This window comes from Macaca fascicularis, chromosome 3 (genome assembly GCF_037993035.2).
Source record: "Macaca fascicularis isolate 582-1 chromosome 3, T2T-MFA8v1.1".
Lineage (NCBI taxonomy): Eukaryota > Metazoa > Chordata > Mammalia > Primates > Cercopithecidae > Macaca > Macaca fascicularis.
The window spans coordinates 90,846,204-90,866,447 of record NC_088377.1 but is presented as its reverse complement, the minus strand read 5'-3'; the positions used below and the strand labels follow the sequence as shown (position 1 = coordinate 90,866,447).

Below are 20,244 nucleotides of genomic sequence, written 5' to 3'. Positions count from 1 at the left end.
GCTTGCTCATGATGCCCTCAACCAGTCAGGTTGAGGTGAGGAAAGGAGACATGAGCAGATAAGAATGGCAGAAAGCTTCCTGCTCTCTGGACCAGCCAATGGCTCAGGCCAACTCTTGGGGGCACTTTCATGCGTTCTTTTGAGGCCCAGCTGGGACTTTTCAGTGGCACATTGTTACGAGCACTGTGTTTTCTTCCAGGTGCCCACTTCCTGCTCAGAGCTTAGTTTTCTCCAGATTCACTCTTCAAAGCCCTCTCTGGTGTTGTCCAGTGTCCATTCCCCGAGGGGTCCTCTGGGACAGGATTTTAAATGGTTCAGACCCATGATATTGAGCCCAGAGAAACACTCACACATCCTTACTCCTGCTGTCATGGGAGAGTAGCTAGTGTCAATGGCAGGCCGTGAGAGATCTTTCTCACTCTTTTTGTCTCTCCCTCCTTCTTCTCTTCCTCCCCCTTCTTCTTCTGTCTCTTCTCTCTCTCTCATCCTCCCTTTTTCTCTCTCCTCCCTCCTCAGCTCAAAACCATAGCCTCTCACCTTTTCATTACTCAAGAATGTTTCCCCCAAATTTGAGAGCACAATATTTATTCGACCACTTTTGTTGTCTTTGAGGTAAGGAGAAAGCTCCCCGTGCTCCACCTCTGGAAGTGAAGACACAGATTTTCAAAACTTCTCTGTGTCTGTCCTCATTGTCAAGGTCTGAGTTCTGGAACCGTCTAATTGGTTTTCATTAACCTCCTCTGTAAGTCCAGCACATAGTCTAGTCCCTCCACTGGAATGCAGCACCAATTGGGTCTTGGTGCCCCCATGGAAACTTCCAATGTAACATTCTATTATAAAACAGGGAAGATTAAATTACATTTCATAATAAGCTATCATCTTCTATTCATCATGGTAAATAATTTCCATGGTAAAAAATACAACATTCAGAAGAATTCAAAAGAGCTTTTGCAATTTAGTATAAATGCCCGGGAGTTACCACACAAGCATGTAAACAAAATTAAACTACGAAGGACCATTTATTATTGAACACTTATTTGGCTGGTAAACCACAGTGTTGAGTGCTTTGCATAGATTATCTTAGTTCTCACAGTAACCTTATGAAGTGGACATTACTATTCCTATTTTACAGGTGAGTAGACTGAGATCTTAAGAGGTAAAGTAATTCACTAATGATCTCCTACTGGTTAGTGGCAAAGCCTGGGCTTAAACCCAGCCCGTGGGGAATTTTTTTTTTCTTTGGTACACATCTTAAACTCTATTAAGGAGAATTCACTTTAATGGCTTTTGAGAAGCTTTTAGGGGAGAGGATTGTTTTTATTGTTGTTATTGCTGTTTAAATAATATCGGTTTTCATGCAAATTATTACTCTCTTAGTGTGACAGAAAGTACCACTTTAAAGATCCTGACACCTTCAGTTCTTTACTCTTGTCTGTGAGTGTGTTTCTAAAGTTGAAACCAAACAGTAGAGCACCAAGCAAGGATTCTAATTCTAACTGACAAGGAAAAGTATCAAGTAGGTGGGTATTCCCAGGGGTACAGTACCTATTGGTACCCCTAATAAAAGCATTAAAGTGTATACCTTCAAAAATCCTTCTCATAGTTGCTCATTAAACAAATACGTGTCATCCATTTCTTGCAGGTTGGTCTAAGGTAATTTGTCTCGTATCCTGGATTGTAGTGATACCATCTTGGAACACACTGCCATTCCTATTCCCATACCCATGCCAGACATTGTCAAACAGTCATGGGAAGGAAGAAACTGTTTCTTCCCAAAACCCTGGAACCTCCAGAGCTCCAGAAAGCCATGGCTAGAGGATTGGCATTTCCTGCAAGATTAAAACCATTTGCCCTTGGCTAGTGTTTTCCTCTGATTAGAGGCCTTCATCTGCTTGTCTTTATGCCTTTACATTCTCTGATTTAAATTCTCTGCTAAAGCCTCTCTCTACATTCATGCATCTCTTGTTCTCCATCTTGGACATAGCCAAATGCAAGAAGGCATGAGTTTGCATCTTGGAAAAATTCATTTTGTTTGAGAAATAATAGTATTCTCCTACCTTTCCAGAACCAACATCCTAATCAGAGTTGCCAAAATAATTCTAAGAGAGTTTAACCCTAACTTTGGGAGTACAGTGAGCCTAGAATGAATATACTGTATAAGGAGGACAAAATCATCACTTGGAGGAAGAGAGAGAATAGTTGTGGCCAGACCAGAAAGAAAGGAGAAGAATGATTGGCTGCTTCTGTTTGGCGATCACTCACCACCATCTCCCTGGCTCTCAAATGTTAGACGCTCTTGTTCAAGAATGGACAGGATGATGCTAGTGTTAACAAAAATCTCTTGACCAAAATGTGCTGAGATTGCACAAATATTTGGGAAAGAATTGTCTCTGCTGATGGATTGAAAGACCTGAGGAAATTACCGATTTACAGCATTGATGGGTCTCCTTTTCTTACATATATGGGCAACAAAATTACTTGTCAATTTGACATCTGTAATCACATTCTCCATCACAGAGTTTAACAGCATATCATTGGCTATAACAACATGTGGCCTATCAGATGACTTATCCGAATGTCCTGGGCTTCTGTGACAGAACTCTCAGACTTCTGCTGATGACATGCACCCGTCAGCAGTGAATACATTCAGGACACTTTACCCACCATCAGTCATGATTCATCTCTATTGACTGCCTCAACTAGACTGAGGCACATGAGGGCAGTGTAATGATATCCTCATGACTCAAAAGGGGCTTCAGAACCCTGAATTGCTGGGGTTTGCTACAACTGCAAGCTAATCTTCATTATGGCTTAAGTTGTAATAGCTGCTGAATTAGTGATAGTCACATTTGGACGTAAGCCACTCAAGTTCTTAGGGAAACGGGGATCTTTTAAATATGTGTGCTAGCAAACACCACTATTTGAATGATTTTTTTTAGTTGCTCTTACTATATGACCTTTATTCCTCTTTTGTGATTTATGCTCTTAACTCATTTAAGGAAAGAGATAGATGGACATTCACAGCAACAACCAAGTAAGTCCTGTTTCAGAGAAGCCAGACTCTTTTAGGTCACAAATTATTATTATAATACTGGTATGGGCTTTGGCCTGGTTAAAGCATTTTTCAGGGATGAATCATCACTGGTGGAGAATCGGGGTAAAGACATAGAGGATCATTGCAAACAATGCCTCAGCTATTTGCTATGAGATTCACAGGGCAATAACTTAACTGAAAATTTTCTAATGTTGCAACCTAGGCAGAGAGTAGGCCATACTTTTTGAATTGAAGCATAAGTTAGTGAATCAAGCAAATCCTCTGCCAAGGAGTCATTGAGGCATTTTGCTTCACGCTTGGACACTACAGCAGCATCCTAGGTCTACAACTGATTTCCAGATCTGTAGTCCCTCACCACTTGAGTCCATTCTGTCCAGACAGTGACATTCGCACAGAATAGCTCCATTTCAGCACTCCGCTACACTCCTGTCAAAACTCACTCATCAGAACCCGTTGGCTGGATGGAATTTGACCCTCCCAGGCTAACCTGTCTCAATCTTTTCTTGCATCCAACTCCCCATCCCCCATGTTTCTGACCTTTAGGCTGATGTCTTGTTTGGAATGGTTTCTCTGCCTTCCCCAAATTGTACCCAACCTCCAGACCCTGCTTGGCCCCCATGTCTTCTGTGAAGGCCTCTTGAACCATACCCACCCTTCTTCCTCGGAAGTAACTCATTCATTTCCAATAGTGTTTTGCATACCCACCATGTAGGTATAGAGATTTTTCTCAGAGAGTACTTGCTACTCATTTGGTGCTCACCATTTCCACCCTTGGATTGTTGGAATCTCTGCATTCAAAGTACCTGTCTTGTTTACCCCTCCCCTGCCCCAGTTGCATCTTTTTGGCATCCTTCATGGCACTTGACACAGTGTTTATAGAGAGAAGGATCTACAGGTATTAGGCTGCTCTGCAGGAATCCTCGGCATTTCAGGAGAACATAAATCTGTCTTGTACATTGAGTGGCTTGAACAGGAGTCACAGCCTAGTTGTCCGTGTGCTCAGTGGCAAATCCTTCCATCAGGACTTCTCCTAGCAGTAAATCTTAGCTTCTGGGAGCTGGGAAGTCAAACTCCAAAAGCTAGCTTTAGGACTAAAAGTGTCCCAAAAGCATCCTCTTTCTACCTTTATACTCTCAAATAAGAGATTCCCCTACAGCTTTGTCAAACCTCCATTTTCATTTCCTGATTTAGTTGAAACATATGTAGATGCAAATACTTTCCTTGAGTATCAAAAGGCCTTTAATTTAACATATGATTTCCACAGGTGAAATGGACAACTTCTCATGAGTACAGAGAGTCTCAGATCTTTGCCATCTCAGCTCCCCCGGTTCCCTTCTTGCAACCTCTGTGAAGTCAAAGTCCATGGAGGAGTTCTGATTAGATCTGTGGTGGTGCTAAGAGGAATCAGAGCCAGCGTAAGCAAAACAGGCACATCAGAGAATATTTAGATGACACAGTGTGTGACCATCTTTACCCTTCAATGAATGGGAGCCAATTGAAACCAACGTATTGTGATACATTCGGGAATATGATGAAATTCCCCATAATGCACTACCGAGTTTTTGACACGTTGAGATGGTGACCCCAATGCCCCTGAAAGAGGAACAAAAATAAGAAATGCATAGTGTCACCACAGGCTTCCTGACTTTAGAACTGCTCCTGATCCCCCACCTCCACCTCAAAGGCAGACTCTCCTTGTTAAAGGCACCAATAGTCAGGTCATTACAGATTCCTCTGGCTCTGACACTACTGTTATCCTATCCTTGATAAGTGATGCTCAGGCCTAGAAAAGAAGAGAGGACAGGGTGGGTAGGAACATAGGCAGCACCATGTTTTAGTAATGTGGTGGCACACAGCTGAGAGTGACGTTGTGCTTAAGGAAGAGGCTGATGACTTGTTTGCATTTGCCTTTCTTCTTCTTTCCACCCAGGAAGCAGGCAGAGTATTTCATTACCGCAGAGGCAAGCACAGGCTGGTGTCAATCTTCCCGGGACAGAACGCCTCTCTCTTCATCACAGTGTGTTCTATAACTGTCATGTGCTGTGCTCACCCTGAACCATTCTCTCAGGATACTTGCTCCCACTGGCTCTTAATCGCAATGACACCCTGCCCCAAACAGGACCCACAGCCCTGCCCCATAGATGCATCCAGCTTCCACAGGCTTTCAGCTCAGGCTGATAGGATGAAATGAGGCTGCAAAGGCCTAAGACACTGGGGAAGGCCAGAGTGGGTGGGTCAGTGGCTGAGTTATTATTGTGCATGTGTGGAAAGGGGAGTTATCCAACATAGGCTGAAGATGGGAGGCCTGTTCCTGGGCCTCTCTTACCTTGCCTGTGGGATCACAGGAGCCAGCCTTTGAATCCTGGCTGTTTAATGCAAGACCACTCATCAATAAAGTACTTATGCGCTATGATCTATTGATGTGAACGCCTCCTGACCTTGCCCGCACTGATGGGACATGCTCATTGCTGATGCTGCGGGCCAGGCATTGTGGGCTTGCTCAGTGAGACTGCAGCCCTGCCACAATCCCTAGGGGAGAGCTGACCACTCTCACAGTAATTACTTGACCTTTATCGGCCTCCATTGACAAATGCCATTGATACTTGATATCCGCACAGGTCCTCCATTAGTGTCATCCCACAGGGGCTTTTGTGGTGGAAGCAATGGCCTCGAGATGAGGAGGATTTCTCCAGCACGATCTGTCACTGAATGGCATGGTCTTGCAGTTCTCCTACGGTTCCAGCTGCATCTGGAGTCCCAGTGACAGCTGAACCTAGAAACCATTCAGTCAAAAAACATTTACTGAGAAACTATGATGTTCAAAGCACTGCTTGGGATATTGTGTGGGTGGAAAGCAGTATCATTTACAAACCCAGCCCACCAGCAGCCTTTCATCTAGTGGGAAATTGCAAACAAGACACACAGTACATTTTTTAAGAGCTGGCACCCTCCAAGGTTCTCCATGTTGTGGGAGCCAGGGGGAAGGATGGAAAAGCAAGCGCTTGGGGTCAACCAGACCTGGACTGTAGCCCCAGACTGTCACTTACAAATGCTTCTGTGAAGAGACTCAACTGAGTTGCTTGGCCTCCCTGTGTCCCTGTGTCTTGTCTAGTAAGCAGAGGCATGACCAATATTACTTACAGAGGTGTTGTAAGAGTACAGAATGCAGAGAAATCATATGTGTGAAAACACTCACTGAGATCTTATTACTGTGTCCTGGTGGCCCCCAGGTCAGGTCACCAGATTTCACCTCCGGGAGCCAGAGCCCTTGAAGGCGACCGGCAAAGCAGAGCTGCGTAACCATCCTACCGTGTGTGGAGGCAGAAAAGCATCCACACGGCCAGTACCACGTCGCTTCTCAGGAGATGCCACCACAGTTGGAAATAGAGATCATGTTTTAGGTTTTTACAGATTACATCTGTCACTAACAGTGTGTCCCTAACAATATGGTCTCTATTTCCAGATTCTATGGACACCCAGTCTGTCCATTTGCTGTTTCTATTCATGGTGCCTTTCTCCTTGGCACAGTAATTGGATCTGGCCAGGCCCCTCCTGCAGTCTGTCCCCACGGTCCCTCGCTGAAGCCAGAAGCCACTGGATGCAAAGAAGAGCCTCCCCTGCCACCTGCTACAGAAGCCCCAAGCCCCTCACCTTTAGGCCGTGGCTTTACAACACATCATTTCAAAGGCACTTTCTTTCTGATTTCAGTCCTCAGTAGTCATTTCACCTCTATTTTAAGAGTTTCAAAAACTTGTTTATAATCTCAATTCTCTCAAGCCTTCAGAAAGCTTAGGTCCCTTGACAAATGTGCCACAGCCAGTAAGTGGCACAGCTGGGAATGGAATCCTGTCACTCTGGGAACCGAGGCTCTCCACCACTGTAAACACCAGGGTGTGTGAGGTCCCAATCCTGCTGCGAGTATCAGGGAGCCCCTCCCCCAGCCTTGGGAGAGGAGCTGAATGTCGGTGGAGGGAAGGCGGCAGAGGAAAGAATGTCAAAGGATCCCCTTTAGTTCAGGGAGTGTGGAGCCACCCAGGTTTGGGGGGCGGTGGGATCCAGCTTCCCAGGTGGAAGAGGGCCTTGAGTGCTATGAGAAGCCCATCCTCCCTCTGGTTCTGAGAAAAAGCAGATGTCAGACCTGCTCTGGCAAAAACTGCGTGTTTATATCTTAACAGATGCTTGATTTTATTTTTATATAAGATGTTTCTCCCTTCCATCCCATGAACTCAGTTCATGTGTATTTACCTCTTCTTTAGATGCCTGCCCCTGCCACTTTCTTCCACCGCACCCCCCTCCAGAGCTGCTTGCAGATTCTGAGTCAGCTCCCAGGGAGCATCCTACAGAGACCAGGCACTGCATGGTCTTCAGTTGCATGCGCAGACCCTTCACGGAGCCAGCTCTTCACCTTTGGGCCTGTCTCTTGCAGATTATCGGGACCATTCCACTGATGCCTAATCCAGGGCCATCGAGCCAAGCAGCGAGCGGCACTCAGGGCTTGCAAGTGCAGCCAATCACCCCCCAGCTCCTAACAAACGCCCAGGGCCAGATCATCGCCACAGTCATTGGGAACCAGATCCTGCCCGTGATCAACACCCAGGGCATCACGCTGTCACCCATCAAGCCCGGCCAGCAGGTAAATGTTCCAGGCCAAGGCAGCCATGGCACAGGACACTCTCCTTACCCAGCTTCTCCTCTTTGGTCTCAATCGGTGAAAAGTAATTTTTACGATACAAAATATTTGATCTCACTCATCTGAACATATCGATACTTATAAAATGGAATGTAACTCTATTTTTCATTCTTAATGAATATGGGTGATAACTAAATATCTCTTTAATCTAAAAATAAGAATGTATTAAATTACAAACAGAGAGAGTGCCCTAAAATTCAATAGGGATGTATTATTATTAATCTGTGCTCAAGATACTTAATTTTCAGATTTTCAAAATGAGGTCAAAGAGAAACCAAGAACACTCATGCCTTAACTGTGAATGGAAAAATTATTAAATATTAAGAGATCCCAAGTTGCTGCTGCTGAAACCACTGCCTACAAATGAGGAAATGAAAAATAGGAAGTTCTGCTTGGCTGAATTTCACAAAACCATGATGATCCAGTTAATTTTTCCATTCAAGTATCAATTGAGAGCTTCCTATGTGTTTGTGCTAGAGGTTGGGTCCGCAGCACAGAAGAAGGGTGTGGTCCCTGACCTCATGGAGTGTCTGGTTAATTGGCTCTTTCAACAAACATTTTTTGATAACCTACTGTATAGCAGGCACCTGATAAATGCGAAGAAACAGAAATAAAGGAGAGATGCTTTCTGATTTTAGGGAGCTCATCACCCTGTAGAGAACACAGATATATAAGCAGAATAGCAGAATCTGTTGTGCAGTGGAGCAGAGACTGTCCTGTGACAGGGCGGGTGTCACCACAGAGCTAGAAGTGACCAACTCTGCCCAGAGAATTTTTAGTCCTCCCAGAGATAATGGCTTGGGAATGGAGTCTGGACAGTTGAGTATGAGTTAATCAAGTAAATGAAGGGTTAACTACATTCCAAGTAGAGGGAACAGCAGGCACAAAGGCAGGGAAATGGGAAAGAGGATGAAGTGTTGAGAAACAGGAGAAAGGCTCATGTGATTGGAGCAGAGAGGAGGTAGAGGACATTCATGGAAGGGCCCCATAAACAAGCCGAAAGGATGGATTTTTTCTCTGTGTGATCTTGAACACACTACATATCATCTTTGTGCCCCCGTTAACCTCATTGTAAAGTGGGGATACACCAGTAGCTACCTCACAGGTGGTTATGAGGATTAAATGAGTTAACACATATGAAGTGGTCAGAATAGTACCTGGCATGCAGTAAGCACTAATGTAGTCGTGATGATAGTGATGATGATGGTGATGGTGATGATGATGGTGATGGTAATGATGATGGTGATGGTGATGATGATGGCGATGATTTACTCTGCAGCCAAGCCCTGGAGATCTCTGAGGGCTTGTTTTTGTTTTTTTTAACTTCTTCTTAAAAAAAACCACACACACACACACACACACACACACACACACACACAAAGAGATTCATGTGCAGAACATGCAGGTTTGTTACATAGGTATACGTGTGCTATGGTGGTTGCCGCACCTATGGACCCGTCCTCTAAGTTCCCTCCTCGCACCCCCACCCCCTAACAGGCCCTGGTGTGTGTTGTTCCCCTCTCTGTGTCCATCTGTTCTCAATGTTCAACTCCCCATTATGAGTGAGAACATGAGTTGTTTGGTTTTCTGTTCCTGTGTTAGTTTGCTGAGGATGATGGCTTCCAGCTTCATCCATATCCCTGCAAAGGACATGACCTCATTCCCTTTTATGGCAGCATAGTATTCCATGGTGTATATGTACCACATTTTCCTTATCTAGTCTATCATTGATGGGCATTTGGGTTGGTTCCGTGTCTTTGCTATTGTAAACAGTGCTGCAATAAATATACATGTGCATGTGCCTTTATAGTAGAATGATTTAGATTCTTTTGGGTATATACCCAGTAATGGGATTGCTGGGTCAAATGATATTCCAGGTTCTAGATCCTTGAGGAATCACCACACTATCTTCCACAATGGCTGAACTAATTTACATTCCCACCAACAGTGTAAAAGCGTTCCCATTTCTCCACAGCCTCACCAGCATCTATTGTTTCCTGACTTTTTAATAATCACCATTCTGATTGGCATGAAATGGTATCTCATTGTGGTTTTCATTTGCATTTCTCTGATGATCAGCGATGTTGAGCTTTTATTCATATGTTTGTTGGCTGTGTAAATGTCTTCTTTTGAGAAGTATCTGTTCATATCCTTTGCCCACTTTTTGGTGGGGTGTTTTTTTCCTGTATATTTGTTTAAGTTCCTTGTAAATTCTGGATATTAGACCTTTGTCAGATGGATAGATTGCAAAAATTTTCTCCCATTCTGTAGGTTGCCTGTTCACTCTGACGCTAGTTTCTTTTGCCGTGCAGAAGCTCTTTCGTTTAATTAGATCCCATTTGTCAATTTTGGCTTTTGCTGCAATTGCTTTTGGCATTTTTGTCATGAAGTCTTTGCCCATGCCTATGTCCTGAATGGTATTGCCTAGGTTTTCTTCTAGGGTTTTTATGGTTTGGGGTTTTACATTTAAGTCTAATCCATCTTGAGTTAATTTTTGTATAATGTGTAAGAAAGGGGTCCAGTTTTAGTTTTCTGCATATGGCTAGCCAGTTTTCCCACCACCATTTATTAAATAGGGAATCCTTTCCCCATTGTTTTTGTCAGGTTTGTCCAAGATCAGATGGTTTTAGATGTGTGGTGTTATTTATGAGGTCTCTATTCTGCTCCATTGGTCTATATATCTGTTTTGGTGCCAGTACCATGCTATTTTGGTTACTGTAGCCTTGTAGTATAGTTTGAAGTCAGGCGGAGTGATGCCTCCAGCTTTGTTCTTTTTGCTTATGATTGTCTTGGCTATATGGGGTCTTCTTTGATTCCATATGTAACTTAAAATAGTTTTTTCTAGTTCTGTGAAGAATGTCAATGGTAGTTTGATGGGTATAGCATTGAATCTATAAATTACTCTGGACAGTATGGCCATTTTCACAATATTGATTCTTCCTATCCAAAAGAATGGAATGTTTTTCCATTTGTTTGTGTCCTCTCTTATTTCATTAAGCAGTGGTTTGTAGTTCTCCTTGAAGAGGTCCTTCACACCCCCTGTTAGCTGTATTCCTAGGTATTTTATTCTCTTTGTAGTGATTGTGAATGGGAGTTCATTCATGATTTGGCTCTCTGCTTGTCTATTGTTGGTGTAAAAGAATGCCTGTGATTTTTGCACATTGATTTTGTATCCTGAGACTTTGCTGGACTTGCTTATCAGTTTAAGGAGTTTTTGGGCCAAGATGATGGGGTTTCCTAAATATAAAATCATGTCGTCTGCAAGCAGAGACAATTTGACTTCCTCTCTTCCTATTTGAACACACTTTATTTTCCTCTCTCACCTGATTGCCCTGGCCAGAACTTCCAATACTATGTTGAATAGGAGTGGTAAGAGAGGGCATCCTTGTCTTGTACCCGTTTTCAAAGAGAATGCTTCCAGCTTTTGCCCATTCAGTATGATATTGGCTGTGGGTTTGTCATAAATAGCTCTTACTATTTTGAGATATGTTCCATCAATACTTAGTTTATTAAGAGTTTTTAACATTAAGGGATGTTGACTTTTATCAAAGGCTTTTTGTGCATCTATCGAGATAATCACGTGGCTTTTGTCTTTGATTCTGTTTATGTGATGGATTACATTTATTGATTTGCATAAGTTGAACCAGCCTTGCATCCCAGGGATGAAGTTGACTTGATAGTGGTGGATAAGTTTTTTGATCTGCTGCTGGATTTGTTTTGCCAGTATTTTATTGAGGATTTTTGCATCTATGTTAATCAGGAATATTGGGCTGAAGCTTTCTTTTTTTGTTGTGTCTCTTCCCGGTTGTGGTATCAGGATGATGCTGGCTTCATAAAATGAGTTAGGGAGGAGTCCCTCCTTTTCAATTGTTTGAAATAGTTCCAGAAGCAGTGATACCAGCTCCTCTTTGCATTTCTGGTAGAATTCAGCTGTGACTCCATCTGGACCTGGGCTTTTTTTTTGTTGGTAGGCTATTAATTACTGCCTCAATTTCAGAACTTGTTATTGGTCTATTCAGGGATTTGACTTCTTCCTGATTTTGTCTTGGGAGGGTGTATGTGTCCAGAAATGTATTCATTTCTTCTAGATTTTCTAGTTTATTTGTGTAGAGGCGTTTATAGTGTTACCTGGTGGTAGTTTGTATTTCTGTGAGGTCAGTGGTGATATCCCCTTTATCACTTTTTATTGTGTCTATTTGATTCTACTTTCTTTTCTTCTTTATTAATCTAGCTAGTGGTCTATCTATTTTGTTAATTTTTTTCAAAAAACAGCTCCTGGATTCATTAATTTTTTGGAGGGTTTTTTCTTGTCTCTGTCTCCTTCAATTCTTCTCTGATCTTAGTTATTTCTTGTCTTCTGCTAGCTTTTGGATTAGTTTGCTCTTGCCTCTCTAGTTCTTAATTGTGATGTTAGGTGTTGATTTGAGATCTTTCTAGCTTTCTGGTGTGGGCATTTAGTGGTATAAATTTCCCTCTTAACACTGCCTTAGCTGTGTCTCAGAGATTCTGGTACGTTGTGTCTTTGTTCTCATTGGTTTCAAAGAACTTCTTGATTTCTGCCTTAATTTCATTATTTACCCAAGGAGTCATCTAGGAGCAGGTTGTTCAATTTCCATGTAATCATGTGGTTTTGGTGAGTTTCTTAATCCTGAGTTCTAATTTGATCACACTGTGGTCTGAGAGATGGTTATGATTTCAGTTCTTTCACATTTGATGAGGAGAGTTTTACTTCCAGTTATGTGGTTGATTTTAGAATAAGGGCCATGTGGCACTGAGAAGAATGTATATTCTGTTGATATGGGGTGGAGAGTTCTGTTAGGTCTATTAGGTCCACTTGATCCAGAGCTGAGTTCAAGTCCTGAATATCCTTGTTAATTTTCTGTCTCATTGATCTATCTAATACTGACAGTGGGGTATTAAAGTCTCCTACTATTATTGTGTGGGAGTCTAAGTCTCTTTGTAGGTCTCTAAGAGCTTGTTTTATGAATCCGGGTGCTCCTGTATTGGGTACATATATATTTAGAATAATTAGCTCTTCTTGTTGAATTGTTCCCTTTACCATTATGTAATCCCTTCTTTGTCCTTTTTGATCTTTGCTGGTTTAAAGTCCATTTTGTCAGAGACTAGGATTGCAACCCCTGCTTTTTTTTTTTTTTTTTGTTTTTTTTTTTTTTTTTTTGCTTTCCATTTGCTTGGTAAATTTTCCTCCATCCCTTTATTTTGAGCCTACATGTGTCTTTGCACGTGAGATGGGTCTCCTGAATACAACACACCAATGGCTCTTGACTCTTTATCTAATTTGCCAGCCTGTGTCTTTTAATTGGGCATTTAGCCCATTTACATTTAAGGTTAGTATTGTTATATGTGAATTTGATTCTGTCATCATGCTGCTATTCTGTTATTTTGCACACTAGTTGATGTAGTTTCTTCATAGTGTCATTGGTCTTTATATTTTGGTGTTTTTTGTGTTTATTTTTGTTTTGTTGTTTTTAAACGGATTTTCACTCTTGTCGCCCAGGCTGTGCAATGGCACGATTTCAGCTCACTGCAACCTCTGCCTCCTGGGTTCAACTGATTCTCCTGCCTCGGCCTCCTGAGTAGATGGTATTACAGGCATGCACCGCCACACCTGGCTATTTTTTGTATTTTTAGTAGAGACGGGGTTTTGCCATGTTGGCCAGGCTGGTCTCAAACCCTGACCTCAGGTGATCCAGCCACCTCGGCCTCCCAAAGTGGGATTACAGGCAAGAGCCACGGCGCCCGGGCTTTTTGGTGTGTTTTTGCAGTGACTGGTCCCGGTTTTTCCTTTCCATATTTAGTGCTTCCTTCAGGAGCTCTTGCAGGGCAAGTATGGTGGTAACAAAATCCCTAAGCGTTTGCTTGTCTGGGAATGATTTTATTTCTCCTTCACTTATGAAGCTTAGTTGGGCTGGATATGAAATTCTGGATTGAAAATTCTTTTCTTTAAGAATGTTGAATATTGGCCCCCAATCTCTTCTGGCTTGTAGAGTTTCTGCTGAGAGGTCCACTGTTAGTCTAATGGACTTCCCTTTGTAGGTGACCTGGCCTTTCTCTCTGGCTGCCCTTAACAGTTTTTCCTTCATTTTGCCCTTAGAGAATCTAATGATTATGTGTCTTGGGGTTGATCTTCTCATGGAATATCTTACTTGTTTTCTCTGTATTTCCTGTATTTGCATGTTGGCCTTTCTTGCTAGGTTGGGGAAGTTCTTCTGGATAATATCCTGAAGTGTGTTTTCCAGCTTGTTTCCATTCTCCCTATCTTCAGGTACTCCAATCAATCATAGGTTTGGTCTTTTTATGAAGTCCCGTATTTCTTGGAAGCTTTGTTCATTCATTTTCATTCTTTTTTCTCTAGTCTTGTCTGCATGCCTTATTTCAGCAAGGTGGTCTTCAAGCTCTAATATCCTTTCTTCCACTTGATTGATTTGGCTATTGATACTTGTGTATGCTTCACGAAGTTCTCGTGCAGTGTTTTTCAGTTCCATCAGGTCATTTATGTTCCTCTCTAAACTGGTTATGGTAGTTAGCAATTCCTCAAACCTTTTATCAAGGTTCTTAGCTTCTTTGCCTTGGGTCAGAATATGCTCCTTTAGCTCATCATAGTTTTTATTATCTATCTTCTGAAGCCTATTTCTGTCAATTAGTCCATTTGATCCTCCATCCAGTCCTGTGCCCTTGTTGGAGAGACGTTATGATCATTTGGAGAAAAGGTACTCTGGTCTTCTGGGTTTTCAGCATTTTTTCACTGATTCTTTCCCATCTTTGTGAGTTTGTTTAGTTTCAGTCTTTGAGGCTGCTGATCCTTGGATGGGGTTTTTGTGGGGGCTTGTTGTTGTTGTTGATGATGATGCTGTTGTTGTTGCTTTCTGCTTGTTTTTCTTTCAAAGGTCAAGTCCATCTTCTCAGGGCTACTACAGTTTGCTGGGGGTTCACTTCAGGCCCTACTCATCTGATTCGCTCCCGTGCCTGGTTATATCATTCAAGGATGCTGGAGAACAGCAAAGATGGGTGCCTCTTCCTTCTTCTGGGACCTCTGACCTCAAGGGGCACCAACCTGATGCCAGTAGGATCACTCCTATGTAGGGTGTCTGACAACCCCTGTTGGAGGGGACTCACCCAGTTGGGTGGCATGGGGAACAGAACCTGCTAAACGTGTTAGAGGTATTTTAAAAGAAGAATGGCATGCTTAGCTTTTTTTTTTTTTTTCCCAAGAAAATAACTCTGCTGGCACTACAGAGGTTGAACTGAAGTAAACCATCTACTGTGAGCAAACCATTTAGGAGTCTACAGCAAAACACAAAAAAGAATTAATGAGAGCATGTGCTTGGAGTTGAGTCATGAGTATATGGGAGTCAAGTCATGAGTACATTTGTTGTAGCTGAAAACAAAGGAGACACCAGAGAAAGCAAGAGGAGCAAGGGAAGAAAAAAATTGGAAAAAGCATGAGAAGCAAGGGAAGGAAGACCAAGTAGTCTCTCCTGGGAAACACCAGCATTTAAGGAATGGAGGAGGAAAAATGAGAGAAGAAATGATTGGGTAACTAGAAGAGAAACCTGGAGTGTGGTGATCTAGCATCCAAGTGTTTCAAAAAAGTAGGAAGAGGAAGTGGACGAGCATCAAATGCTGCAGAAATAAAATTAAGTAAAGCAATGAAGAAACATCAATTCCTCTATTTCTCTGTTACAACTTTTTAAAGTCTGGATTGTCCCTGTTTGAAACGTGTTGAAATGAGCTCCTTAGCTGAGTGAGTTAAGAAGTGAGAGGTGGGCAAGGCTAAGACCCAGAGTTAAAGCTGGAGCGTACACTAACAAAAGAAAGATGGTGGACAGGAATGATGAAGACTAAGAGTGAGTATATAACCGAGCACATGGCTTTCTGTGAAGTCAGAAAGCTGTATAATGTAAAGCAGTTAGCAAGGAAATAAAATATAAAGAGAAGGCAAGAAGAAAGTCCCAATATTATCATTTATCTACAACAATGCAGAAATAGCCTTCCAGAGACCTCAGTCATTGCCTGCATTTGGCTCCTGATCCAACCATGAAAACAAGCCCATTCTTGGTGACTCTTAGAGACTATGCTTGGAAAATCCAGTTGCTTGTTCAATGAGTACAAAAAAAAATCTATTTAACGGACACCTACCATGTGTCTGGCATTGGTACCAGGAAGCTAGGCTGTGTTGGTGGGCAAGATAGATGCCATGAACTCTTCCTTCATGAAGCTTATAGTGTAGTGAGGAAGATGTACATTCACCAAAGACTTGTACAAATATGTCCCTAAGACAGCAGTAAGTACCATGAGGGAGAAGTGAAGGGATCTGTTAGAGTATTTAACAAGGGAACTTCACCCAGCGACGGAGCCAACACCAGGAGAATCCCAGCGAGGTCTGAATCCGTACACTTTCCGGAGACAGAGACTTTGTCTTCTCACTCGAAATCTAAATCTGTAGCCTGGGACGCCACCTCTTCTTCCTCAGCTTTATCCCAAGCAGTCTCTGCCAATCTTATCATTAAGAACTTTTCTTCCCCCCATCTCTCAGCTGGTTTATTTCACTATTTACTATTTACACTATTTCCATTTGATTCTCTACCTTCTAAGTAGTTCCTCAAATAAGGCAAGGTTCTCTATCTTTCATTGGCCTTTTAAACCCTAGTTTCATCTGTTTCAACTATGTGTTCAAAATTATCTCTGGGGGAAAAGATGGAGAAATTGGCCTCTTTTTCTACAATCTGCTAAAAACCTTTTCTGTCAGCAAAGCCAGTTGTAAATTGCCAAAAAGGTGATGAATTAGTTAGAAATGATTAACATTTAATATAAAGTAGCTCTCACTCTCACCTTGAATTTCAAAGGTGAGTGTGAGTGATAGACTACAGCTGTGACACAAAATTGCAGCTCTAGATCAGGAGTAGGACAGTTTTGATCCAGGAGGAGAAAGGCCTAACCAAGAAATAGCAAATAAGATGCAGGAATGGTGCCACTCCTAACCCCCTGCTCACAGCAGATATCAGTCATCCATGTCCACAGTCTTTCTCACAGGCCCAGGCACACCTCAGGAGCCTTCTCACGCAGCATCTGTCGGCCCCGGAACGAAAACTTGTTCCTACTGCAGCAACATGTGGTCAGTCCTCTGCTAGTCTAACCACCACCACTGTCCCCTTCACTGCAGGATTGGAGATTAGCAACTGGAAAAAACAGCCAGCTTCTTGGGGATATACCTTGCAAATCCAACAAAGTACACCCCAACCAACATGTCAGCTACAACTAGCATCCCAAAGAGCAGGCTCCCTTAACCAGTACACATATGTGCACCTCTCTCGTATGTGCACGCTGAGAGAACACATGAGCACAGCTGAAAAGAGCAATGCGGGAACCATCTCAAATACCCAAGTCACGGCAGGCACCAACGGACCTGTCCCTCTTGTTCAAGGCATGTGCCAGTGGTCTGTCCTAGTCCCAGGAATACCCAGAAAACTGATGGTGAACCCGGTCAGAAATACCATGGAAATGGTAGAAATAAATGAATGACTTTATTTCTTGGCATTGGCTCCAGTTGAGACACCATGAGAACATGCAATCAAGCTAACAAGTTGGGCAAATTGACAGGAGATGCACAAGTGTGAGTCCCAGATGTAAAAGCTGTGATTCTGAGGCTCGCAGATCATAAAAGCCCCTGAGTCAAAAAGCTAAAAGCTCAAGAGGCATAAGGATAGTGGTCTTCAATTTTTTTCTTTAAATATTACCCTTTACATTGAAGAAATATAATATGAACAACCACTAAAAAATAAAGGATTTCTGTCATACAGTAGAGAAGTTTCTCAATTTATTTTTTCATGTGATTTATGACAAATGTTTGATCTCACAAGAGCATAGTTCTGATGGTAAAATATGTCATAAATTACAGGAACAGAGAGCTCCCTAACTCATACTCAGAAAGAAGTCCACTTCCATGAAGTAAAGTATGGGACTGTCAGACCAGATGACCTGGAATGATTTGTTTTAATTTAATAAAAGTAATTACATATTTAATTTGATTTTCACCTCTGCCTACCATTAATTAAAAGAGCCTGAATCTAAGAAGGTAGTATCCAACACACTGATGATGATTCATTCCAATGATGAGAGAAGAACGTGCAAAGGATCATCTGAAATACAAACAGTATTTTTTTTTTTTTACATACACCAGTATTTGACAGCCCTAAATTTAACTTCCACTGTATTACATCAGAAATCCTTGGTGAGCAACACCAGAAAATAAAAGTCAGAAAAAAACCAGATGAAGGCTGGGCATGGTGCCTCGTGCCTATAATCCCAGTACTTTGGGAGGGTGAGGCAGGTGGATCTCCTGAATTCAGGAGTTCGAGACCACCCTGGGCAACATGGTGAAACCCCATCTCTACTAAAATACAAAAAGTTAGCTGTGTGTGGTGGCGCACGCCTGTAGTCCCAGCTGCTTGGGAGGCTGAGGCACGAGAATCGCTTGAGCCTGCGGGGGCAGACGTTGCAGTGACCTGAGATTGCACCACTGCACTCCAGCTTGGGTTACAGTGTGAGACTCTGTCTCAAACAAACAACCAACCAGATGAAAATAAGAGAGTGATGAGAATCTTTGTGTGCATGAAAAAAAATTACTTAATACAAAAATACTTAGTGGAGCTCAAAAGCAACCTTTTGCTTCCTCTAAGGGATTCTATAGCTGCTGTGGCATATGGTGAACACCTCCCATAGTCAGGGTCGCTCCAGAGGCCCTGGTTTTCTTTCCCTGATTGCCCCGTACCTATGAATTAGTAGTTTCTTCTTAAGCCACACAGACATTATTTTTGTGTAGATTTATTCTCCTTTTGACTAAATCCAGACAAAAGTTAACAGGACTTTTTAGTATCATTAAGGCAGAGAGAGACAAATGAAAGGAAAAAAATCTGCAACTTGCAAAATCAAAGCATTAAGATTTTTCAAAAATTAAATACCATAGCTGTAATACTTGGAGACTACCATCCATGAAGGCACAAAGTTTTTCCTCAAAAAGTAATCTTGGTACTAACAGAAAACCAATGAGAGATAGCATATTCAAATTAGCTCTCTTAAAATGCCATGCAATTATCAAAATCCATCCATTATTTTTCAAGTAAATACAAAAATGTATTCACTTACTAATTTTCAAAAAAATCAGTGTTCCTTCCTAGCCCTGGCCTGAATCACTGATTCTCAGTTTTTTCTCAAGCCACCCAGAATGAGATAGAAATGAGGCATTCCCACCCACCAGGTATCTAAAATAGACTAAGGGTTTGCCTAGCTGGGTGAAATGTATATGGGTGGTCCCAACGCAGAGCAGCCCTTTGACCTTCCAGCCATGTATCTGGATAGCTCACTTCTCCGGTCTCACTCCCTGCCAAGTTCGGCTGACACAGTTCATTCGTACTTTCTGTGCATTCTGTGCCCCTGGCCTGGAACCTCTTCCCACCTTCCCTGTCTGACAAGCTCCTGCTTATGCATCCTCTGGGATCTGGATCCACTCTCCCTCCTCTGCCCTGAATCCCTCCCTCCTCTGTAAAGCCTTTCGGAATGCTCTCCGTGAAGCATTTCTCCTTCATCTCTGCTCCTTGTCCCACCTTCACCCACTCCATTCATTTTTGTCAAACTCTATCATCATTAGGAGTTTACATTTGAAAAGTAGCCACCAAACTGATTCAGCCTCATCCACACAGTTCATGACCCAGCCCATGGTGGGTGCTCAGTCACTTGTGTTTTGCTTAATTGCTGCCAAATTATCGTATTTCACTGTCTAGGACACCAGCATCCTAGCCATGCTTCCAGAGAAGCCCAGCTCCGGCCCTTCTGTGTCTTTCCAATTCTGTGACTTCTGTCACTTCCCAGTATGTTCCAAATTTGTGCCTGCCAGAGGCTTGGGAAGTCCTTCCATGCAGCACTGTCTTCTCTGTTTATTTCTTTTCTGAATGTCAACCCCTTCCTCTCTCCATGCTCTCCCACCTCATTATCTCAATTGCATATAATCCCTCATTTGCAGCTCTGCACTGAACTCTAACTTCCATTCCATCATTTGTACCTGCTGAGCTTTCATTGCACGTTCCAAGCTTGTTTTGTAACTGCTTTGGCCTTCTCTGCCTATGTTGAGGTATCTCCACTAAATCCTTCTCTCGTTCTAACACTCCCCACTTCCTCATGTCTTCATAGTGCCTGGTACAGGATATGCTGCTGTCCTTCTCTATCTTGAGGCCATTGGTGTTTCTGCCATACTTACTCCCCTGCTGATAGGCGGCACATGTACTGGACCCTCACATGTGGGGCTCTTCTTCCTACTTGCATTGAAGAGATGTTTCACTGTCATAGAATAAAGCAGGAAGCAAAACCCAGTAAGTCTCCTAAGCCCTGCCAAAAGGATAACTTCCTCCTCTTTTCAAATTTCCCACAAAGATAGCTAAAATCTCCTTTGTATCATATTTCACGTCCTCCAAATGTTTTAAGG

At 42.6% G+C, this 20,244-nt stretch overlaps 1 protein-coding gene across 10 annotated transcripts in view; it reads left to right on the top strand.

Annotated features, from left to right (window-relative positions):
• POU6F2 (POU class 6 homeobox 2) overlaps window positions 1-20,244 on the top strand; it is a 496,562-nt gene that overhangs the window by 453,169 nt on the left and 23,149 nt on the right. For all 10 annotated transcript variants that reach the window (XM_045389033.2, XM_045389038.2, XM_065542098.1 and 7 more), the window contains one exon: window positions 7,482-7,688. In XM_045389033.2, the coding sequence (XP_045244968.1) occupies window positions 7,482-7,688 (207 nt within the window). The remainder of the gene's footprint in view (window positions 1-7,481; window positions 7,689-20,244) is intronic.